This window comes from Aulonocara sp. 'chitande type north' Nkhata Bay, linkage group LG6, assembly GCF_057382095.1.
Source record: "Aulonocara sp. 'chitande type north' Nkhata Bay isolate Kocher_YH1m ecotype deep benthic linkage group LG6, A_spYH_male_GT1.1, whole genome shotgun sequence".
Lineage (NCBI taxonomy): Eukaryota > Metazoa > Chordata > Actinopteri > Cichliformes > Cichlidae > Aulonocara > Aulonocara sp. 'chitande type north' Nkhata Bay.
Genome location: NC_141349.1, coordinates 14,446,853 through 14,456,719, shown reverse-complemented (window position 1 = coordinate 14,456,719; position 9,867 = coordinate 14,446,853). Strand labels below are relative to the sequence as shown.

At 40.9% G+C, this 9,867-nt stretch overlaps 1 protein-coding gene across 1 annotated transcript; it reads right to left on the bottom strand.

Annotated features, from left to right (window-relative positions):
• Positions 1 to 2,148: 2,148 nt before the first annotated feature.
• On the bottom strand, positions 2,149 to 7,232 carry plk1 (polo-like kinase 1 (Drosophila)). The gene is made up of 12 exons (XM_086295109.1): positions 6,911 to 7,232; positions 6,440 to 6,818; positions 5,986 to 6,154; positions 5,645 to 5,789; positions 5,274 to 5,367; positions 4,925 to 5,150; positions 4,751 to 4,793; positions 4,538 to 4,635; positions 4,360 to 4,437; positions 3,449 to 3,603; positions 3,167 to 3,349; positions 2,149 to 3,062 (listed from the first exon to the last, which is right to left on the bottom strand). Exons 2-12 carry the CDS (start codon positions 6,800 to 6,802, stop codon positions 2,868 to 2,870), a joined length of 1,749 nt encoding a protein of 582 aa, XP_086151235.1. The 5' UTR covers positions 6,803 to 6,818; positions 6,911 to 7,232; the 3' UTR covers positions 2,149 to 2,867.
• Between the last annotated feature and the right edge of the window lie 2,635 nt (positions 7,233 to 9,867).

Sequence of the window (9,867 nt, the reverse complement as noted above, 5' to 3'; positions counted from 1 at the left end):
TGGAAATCGTGGCCCATGTTGCCATGATAGCATCACACAGATAGTGTAGATTTGTCCATGATGTGAATTTCACCACATCCCAAAAGTGCTCTATTTATAGATCTGGTGACTGTGGAAATGAGTGCAGTAAACTCATTGTCATCTTCAAAAAAGCAGCCAGAGAAGATTTGAACTTTGTGACATGGTGCATTATCCCACTGGAAGCAGCCATCAGAAGATGGGTACACTGTACTCATGATGGATGAACGTGCACAGCAACAATTTGCCTTCTAAATGTTGCAGCAGAAATCGAGACTCATCAGCCATGAAACATTTTTCCCATCTGTTGTCCAAATGTATTGGTTCTTAGCTGACAGGAGTGGCACATGTGGTGTAGTCTTCTGCTGCTGCAGTCCAAGATTCAATGTGTTGTGCTTTCAGAGATGCTCTTCTGCATATTTTTGTTTGTAACACCTTAGCGATGACTGTGTGGGAAAATCCCAGCAGATCAGCAGTTTCTGAAATACCCCGAGCCGTCTGTCTGTCACCAACAACCATGGAACATTCAAAGTCACTTAAATTACCTTTCTTCCCTATGCTGATGCTCAGGTTTATGCCTAAATGAAGAGGTTTGCTGCTGGTGATTGGCTGAATAGATGTTTGCATTACCAAGAAGTAAAACAGATGTACCTAACAAAGGGGGAGGTGATTGTTTATTTCCCTTTATGTAATAATGCCACCACAATGTTTCTCCTTATAAATATTATTTAACTGTCTCTGTAGTTACTATTCAATAGTTCTCCCCTAATGAAATATTCAGTTTTTCATTTCCCCTGTAGATTGTTTTCCATTTCATCATTAATAGTTTACTGGACCATGGTCACATTTTTTTCTTTAAGCAAATCTTTACGAGCCACAGTCATAAAAATAGGTGAGTTCCCAGTCAGGTCGTTGGTGACCAGCAGGCAACAGTGGGGTTCAGTTATTAATGAGTTCGACCCTACCACGTGGCCATTAATTGCTCATAAATTACCCATAGGTGTGAATCTGAGTGTGAATGGTTGTTTGTCTCTATGTGTAGCCCTGTGACCCTGATAAGCAGAAGAGAATATATATATATATATATATATATATATATATATATATATATATATATATATATTTAATACAGTACTTTTGTTCCATACACCGCCACGGTATGTTGAAGCAATCAAGATGTGACTGAAGTTACTGATGTTTAGGAATTACTGACAATATTTTCAGATGCTCCATTTCCACAGACAGTAATAATTGCACAATTAAATAATAAGCGATATCGAAGTCACATGGGGTAGGATGCACTGGCCAGCTAAGCAACACCAAAGGCCTGAAAGAGACAAGTGAAGTGGATGATCACATGATCCTTTTTATGGTTCAAACCAGGGGTCTCAAACAGGGGCCAGAATGGGCCCAGTACAGACTCCAATCCACTGGATGGCTTTGGACAATGTGAAGGGCAACAGAAATTTTGGACTTTTAATTGCACTTCCATAGATTTTTTTTTAGCTTTTTCTACTGATCAAGATTTCCCCCATAGCCATTCATACCAAACCACAGTAATTAAGTTCCAGATTTCTGTAATTTTACACATTTACTTCAGTTTAAGTCTCATCCTGACAGATTTATTTCAAATACTGCAGCAGCACTTCATTATAATGTAGAAAAAGACAATCTGTTAAAATAATACTTCAGCATTAAGGCATCTCTAGGATTAATGTGTAGTTAAAGTTCAGTACATTGACAGAAAGGACAGTTTCACTGGTCTGATGCAGATGAGATCAAAATGGGTTCTACATCAATGATTTAAAGCATCTCACCAAGTCAGAAAATGAAATTCAAGAGTGTTTAAGTGTGTAATATCAGAGGACACCTGCATTTATATAAAGGGGGAAAAAGAGAAAGTAGCTTACCTCAACATGTGACCTGAGAAGGGGTGAATCCTGTGCTGGGTGCATGAAAACAGGATATCCGTCCACGATTTCAGTCATACCATGAGTAGAAGTTCAGCCAGTTCTCAGCTGGTGTGGTATTTATTTGTTTTTCCCCCAGTTAACCACCCTGACTTGTAATACTAATCTTTGTTGCTGACAAATATCCAGATTGTACACTACCCCCCCTGAAGACATGAAGTGCCTTGTACAAGAGAATCTTTATTTAAACACAGGTAAAATTAATCCATCTTTACAACATGTCTTCATATTCATCAGTATGTACATGTTTGTACAACTTGTTGAAAATGCCATCTAAAAATAGAATTATAAAAAGTAAAACTAACAGAGAAAGAATGTACATGATGCAGACGTATTAACATGGTCCATTTCTCTACACACGACACAGAAAAAACAAACTAGAGAAGCAGACCAGAGAAGCTTTCGTCCACCCACACAGCCGGCCCGAGTCTCAACCTCCCACCTCACAGTCTGTCCACTCAGCATCGAGTTTGAAAAGCAGGACTTTATGTACAAACAAAAGATGCAGAGGAAACCTCGGAGGACCGTTCCAACTTTAAGTTCAATGTAAACCAAGGGAACATTCACGTTTTCCCGTCTAGACTCATCTGAACACACACACAGTCTGTGCTGTCAGCGGGAACGCAAGCTTCATCGAGAAAGTTACAAGAACAAGAGAGTTTCTATAAACAGGAAGACAATTTTTTAAAAGAGAAAACAGCGGCTGAAAGATGGGAATTTTCCATGTACAACATATATAAGATGAATTGTCACAGTAGGTGTGAAAGTGTTGGCAATAAAAAAGGATTACAACATGACCCATAAAACAGATGAAGACTGAAAGTTCGAGCCCGTCCTGAACTCACGGAGAAGCAGCCGGTGATTAAAGACACTTGGGGACTAATGTGCGGCGGGAGTTGGCTTGCTGTCCAACAGTTTCTCCACCATGAGCTTGGCGTAACGAATGCGGCTCGCCAGCTCCTTACTGCAACCGAACTCCTCCAGAAGAGACAGCTTGTAGGTGCGGAAGTCTCGTTTCTCATCTATGTAGGTCACTGCAGCCATCAGCGGACACAGGATCAGCTTGGTGTGGTCCTGCCAGAGACAAAGTAACAAAAGCATGAATAAAGGATCTGTATATGCCATCACAAGACAGGTAAACCAGTTAAGGACCGTAGGAAGGTGGTGTGGCGTCCTACCTGGAAGAAATTGATCTGAACCGTGCCGTTAGTGAGGTGCAGCACAATGGCGCTTTTGGTTCTGAACCAGAGGGAAAGGTACGGCAGTCGTGCCAGCTCATCTCCTTCCCGACGTGCTATGTTTGCGCCAGCCTTCAGCAGGTGCTCGCTCATGTAATTGCGGAAGTATTTCAGCAATGTTATCTACAAAGAAGAGAGAAACACTGAGTTGAGTATGAAAACGAGGGCGGAGACCATTTAAAACCTCGTCTCATACACAAAACAAAAGGTCTAACTTCTTACCTTCTTGTTGAGAGTGGAAGGGAAAGAGCGCACGCTCATGTAGGATTCAGTTGCAGTCTTGTCGATGTACTGCAGGCTGTCTCCGTCAGCGTACATGATCAGACGGGTGTAGTCGTTAAACAGAACGCCAACGCTGTTGTCACACAGCTGATATCCTGAAATGAAGATGAGAAACTCTTGTTTGAAATATTCATAAACACAAAATGTACTTAGCACAACGCTCAATACTTAAAATAACCAAATAACCTGCATTTAGACCAAAGTGTAAGACGAGGCACCCTACTTGTTAGTTAAGCAACACCTCAGTCAATCTAAGGCCAATTCCTTACAACAACGCTTGCTCTGTGGTTTCTTTTGAACTAGCAAACACGTCATCTGTGCTCCGAATTACAGTGAGCGTAATTCCTGCAATTGTTTGCAATAGATATTAACCGATGCATAAAGAGTATAAAAACTGGGACATAGATTCTGGGGTTCAAAAGTGAAGTTTAACCACAAGTCCCTTAAACGTGTCTTCTATGTAATGACCACCAGGGGGCGAAAGCCCAAGGTTGCAAAAAGAAATCCAGTCGCATGGCAGTCAAATAAATCCATGTGAAAACCTGCAGCTTTGGCATCACACTAGCTCCACCCGTCTTATACCATCTGATCACTTTTGACTCCAAAATAAAGGAAATCTATATCTCTCTATATCTATATGCTCGCCCCAGCCCACCGATGGAGGCCAATGACTACCAATTTTCACAGTGAAAGTATAAATTCTCTTTAGGGTTCAATATTACACTATTAGTATTAGACAACTTCATAAATGAGCCAATATCACAGTTGTGTTTCCTTTGTTTTGGGGTTTTGTTCTGAACTAGGTGTTCAAGTGCAGATGGATGGATGTGGAGTCTAAGTGTAATACTTACCCAGTCCATATTTATCAGAGTAGTCCACCCATTTGCTGATCCAGAAGATGGGGATGCATGCAGGATCCTCTGCCTCCTCTGTTTATTAAAAGAATTTACATCTCTGTATGAAGCACTGACACGCAGATTATCCAGCTTAATGAAATATGCAGCACAGTCATAAAAAGACAGCACTCACCTTGGCGGACGAATGCCTTCTCAGAAGGCTTGGCAGCAATGATGCTGTTGAGCTGCTGCAGCATGTCTTTGAGGTGGTTCTCCGACGGTTCAACCTCCCTACACACAGATTACACCAGTCAAAACATCCAAATACATAAATGTGTCACAAAAAGCAAACCTGTACTTTATAAATATTTCCATTATTTCAAATTCAGTGGGACAAACATCTCACCGTGGTGCAGGCTCGTCCTTCATCTCCACCTTCTCTGTCCCTACTGGAAACACAAACCCGTATCATTAACATTCCTGCAAAAACTAAAATAATTCATCTCCAATATTTCAGCCTTGCTTTAAGCATCTGAAGAGTTGGGGCTTCTTTCAACTCTCTTCCTGCTGGGAGGATTACCTTTGTTATTTATAGCTGTCAACGGGCGTCTCTGGCTGAGCTCGGTGGCTGTGGAAGGGGCAATAGAGAACCGCGGGGGCACTGTGAGACAAGTCGTGGGCAGGCGCAAGGGGATGTAGCCGGACGTGAAGAACTCGTCCGCTTGCAGCTCAGCAATGGTGGGTCTCTGGGTGGGATCGGCATGCAGCATCCTTTTGATGAGGGTGGTCGCTGCTGGGTTGATATGCTGCACGAAGACAATTGCCTTTAAGTTGATACGACTTAAACGAAAAAGCATCTTTGTATACAATTTTTTTCCTTTAAAAAAAATAAAAAATAAAAAAAAGAGCATCGTGTTAAACCGCCTCACCCAGGGGATTGTGTAGTTGTTTTTCTTGATGCGGTTGTAGGTCTCCTTCAGACAGGAGGTCTCAAATGGAGGCTTGCCCACCAACAAAGTGTACCTAAGAATTCAGACAAGGAGGAGGTAAAAGTGACTGTGCAGATTTTTGTTTTTTAAACAACTTTTAACTTTCTAATACATCATTAGAAGTATGTCTTGGGAAAATATAAAACCATTAGGACTCATAAGGCTGCATTTTGTAAAAAGACAAAAAACCTATATTAAACAAGCAGATGTGCAAAGCTTGGCATTGGCATCAGAATGGACACTACAAGGTGTGAATGACTCAGTGGCCGTAACACCTCCGTTTCCAGGTGTGCTTGTGTATTCAGACTTACAATATACACCCAAGTGACCAGACATCCACTTCGTAGCTGTGGCCTTTCTTGCAGAGCACTTCAGGAGCTATGTAGTTAGGTGTTCCACACAAGGTCTTCTTCCGCTCACCATCAAACTCAATCTTTGTGGCAAGGCCAAAATCCCCTGTTTTAAAAGAAAAAAAGGGGGACATAACTGTAAAGAGGCACACTTGTGTGCAAAAGTTCATTCTTGAAGTATGAGAAATTACTGACGCAAGGACCTGGGTGTGCCTCATCCTTTTCTTCTAAAACCAGCAGGTTGCTGATATACCCAGTTGACATTTAGAGTCCCTGCCATCATGCTGAGTTGAGCAAATTACCTATCTTGACATCCATGTCGTCGTTGAGGAAGATGTTGCCCAGTTTCAGGTCTCTGTGGATCACTTTGTTGTTGTGCAGGTACTGGATACCCTTGAGCAGCTGAGTCATGTAGTATCGGGCCTCGGGCTCTGTGACAGCCTTACGACGCTTGTGCAGCTCCAGCAGGGACTGAATTGGAGAAGAAAATGATTTTAAACTGGGGCACTGAGACAGTAAAGCAGCAACAAATATCAAGTATATCGGATGGTTACCATGTAGTGTAGAAAGAAAGGATTTTAAAAAGTACTAATGCCATCAAAATACTGAGTTTAGGAATAGTGGCTCATTTGAATTATGTTCAGAGCTCCTGTGGTTTTAAACAGGCCAAGCTTCCTGCACTGTGACGGGAAGAGACCGCCAGGGTAACCGTTGGCCGTCCGCAGTTAACAGAAAGGACACTTTCTCTGCACTCACCCTTCTCCTGCAGATTTCCAGGACGACAAACACAAAATCATCGTCCTCGAAGAACCCGTGGAAGCCCACGACGTTGGGGTGGTTGAGGCTTTGGTGAATGGAGATTTCCGAAGTCATCTTCTCCCTCTGGTGCTGCTTCAGGATCAGCGATTTGGGCACGATCTTTCCGGCGAAAACCTGCTTTGTCTCCACGTCTGTGATTTCGTAGCATTTTGCAAAACCACCTTTTCCGAGGAATCTCCCCCTAGTGTATCGTCTCATGGTGCGTGGGTCGACCAGAACATCTGGGATTTCTTTTAGAGTGGCCGATTTTGGGTCGACGTGCGGCATCGGGTTCGCCGGCTTTGCAACACCAGCGCTCATTTTGGATTAAAGTGCTCTTAGCCGGGAGTAAAAAGAAACGTTTTAAAGCCCCTTTGCAATAGAGTTATTAATGATAAACCCCAAGGAAGAGAGTATTGTTAACCCTACCTTAACCGACGTTAGTTTGGCCTTGGAAGCTAGCGTGCTCCCTGCACTTCTGAATTTAAATCAAAACTAGCTATAATACGCTTTAGACGCGGTTGTTACTTAAACATTTCATTGACAATTAAAACACGGTGCAACTAGACTATAATTATTTTTTAAAAACGAAAATATTGAATAAAGTAATCGCCAGAGTTGTCCGTCGATGGCTGCAGCGTTAACCCGTCCTGCCTTTTGACAACAGTTTCTGCTACAAGTTTAAAATGCTGCCTCGGTCGTTACGGTGCTCTCTGATTGGTCCGCTCGATTTGAATTCTAAGGTATTGCAGCAAAGCATCGTGGGAGATTCAGGCAAACATAGCCAATCACTAAACGAGTATGTCACATTCCGCAGTGTTATTGGCTGAATCCCTGTTGTTGGTTTCTCCTTGTTTTCTCTAAGCGAGTACTGATGGGAAATGTAGTCGGGGTGGGCTTTAATCGTGACATACATCCGTTTTTTTCCCTTTCTTCTTTTTTTTTTTTTTTTACCCAAGTAGATAACGTGGATTTAATGGTCATTTGATTTTTTTCTTTTTCTTCTTCTTTTTTTAACTAAAAGCCCGGAATAAATAGTCGTCATCGTGGATTGTTGTAACCGATTTAGTTTTAGTCGAGGCAGCAGTCTATAGGCTAATTTATATGAGACTACTCACTGCAATAACCTTTGCTTATTTATACGCTGACCTCACTAGTTTTCGATAAGTATTGTTTCGTTATTACTCGTGTAATACTACTTTTCGTAATTATCAGTCGTGAGGTTGTCCAGTTTAATTAACTCTAAAGCATAACCAGCTACAACATGTAGACTGTACATTCATGTAAAACACACAACCTATTGTTATTACTGTTTTTAGCCAGTAGGGGGCACTGTCACTCCTATAACTTCCCGAATGCAATATAAAGCTATAACTTCATAGGGTCCCAATATTAACATATGTTGATATCACTACCATAACAAATTGCTGTTGTTGAAGGCTGTAGTTATACAGTGAACCAAAGGACTGAATTTCTTTGAATGGACTGTTCAAAAAGTGTCACCATATTTCCATTAAAACCTTTTCTGGATCAAGTATGATCGAGTGTTAGTCAGTGCAATGTCTGTGTTTCATTAGTTTCATTAAAAACTTTTGTGTACATTCAGGATATATTATAGTTCCACACAATAATTGATGGGATTGTCATTGCAACACCAACTAGACTTAACTTCAGGCGGAGCATTCATGAAAAAGGTTATGTAAATAATTTTTCACTGGAAGTGTAACTATGGAAAGAAGAATGATTAAGAATTGCGTGGAGTGGAAACAAAATTTGTGGCAAACATGGTCCACCTTGAAAGTCATGATAAACCAACCACCCAGGCCTTTGCTTCACCCCAGTCTTGACTCCATGGCTACAGCCTTGCTCTGCGTCATTGCCTTTAATGCCTTTTACTTCTAGCCTGCTGCTTCTACAATTGCCACTAATGCTAGTTCTGGTAAATGACAATTATTATCACACTCAATAAATAAAAATAAGAAAAACTGTATGTTGGCTTTACAAAAACCTTAATTGCTACGAAAGCTGATACACTTTATATATAGTGCTGTAATATTCTCTGAACCCTCCACCCCTGAGGTGCACTGGTGGATCATTTATGCTGTGTGTGTGTGTGTGTGTGTGTGTGTGTGTGTGTGTGTGTGGTTACTGTAAATCTATGCTAAGCTGTCATGAGTGTTCATCTCAGGCCTGATGAAACATTTCTGTTGTGATGGAAATAGTCTCTTCTAGCATCACAGCCTCCGTCCATAGTGCACTCAGTTGTTTCTCAAGAATGAAAATAATGGGATTCATCTTCATCCAAGACAAACACACATGGCATGTTTCAGAGATTTCTCTTAATCACATCATTGTCACCCATCTGTTTATATGTATTTTGAATCATTGTGCTTTTATTTATTCTGTATTTTTATCATCTTGTTTCATAAGATGTGTATATTGGTTTTCTTTTTTATTGATCTGTTCCTTATCTAAATGACTGAGAAGCCTGTCCAAGAGCACAGGTGTTCTTTTATTCTTGCCACGTGCAGCTGACAAATAAAGTAATTCAAACTTTAATTTTCATGTTGTTCACTCTTCTTGGTAAAAGATAAACAAAAGCTTTTAATCCAACAGTGTGACATTTTTGATGTGTAATGATGCAGATTCATCCTTGTCAGGAGCCTCTGTTCTTTAGCCCTTGTGTGCTGCATGAGCCTCTGCTCCTCATTCATATTAATGCTTTTGTGGCAGACACGATTAATATCTGCTTAGCAACAGATTTTACAACTGACATGGTGATAAAGAGAGGAAAATAAGAGGAGAACAAGTGGATGAAGAGAGGACAGATGATGAGACCAGCGTGTTTGCTTAGCCCCTTTGTTCTACTTCATATTAGTGTCTGTGTGTGTGTCTAAAACGTCACGACACAACTTCAAGCAAAGAAAGGAGCTATTTTTATGATGCACTATCTCACGCTAAGCCGAAAATGGCGCTTGTTGTTCATTATCACTAGAAAAAAATATGCTCATCGGCTTTGTACATCGATTTAATAACTCAGAGGAACGATTTTAAGATGTAAAGCTTGGAAAGCTTGGAATGCGAGGATGTTAGGAATAAATGGAAGAGACTCCCATCAGAAATATTTTCTCAGAGGATAAATTTGAATAGTCACAGTAATTTGTAACTGATTTTCAGTGTCCATTTTCTCTAAAAAAAAAAATATCACAGCATCGACAGACTGTGGGTTCAATTGCCAATTGCCATTCTGGTCACGTCCTCAGGGGCCCATGTATATTTGCGGGTACATCCAAGAGAAGAATTTAAAAAGACCAGAACTGTATCATCTCAAACTTTACTCATATTTTAACAAAACATAGATATAGTCTTTTGTTTAGTTTTTTTTT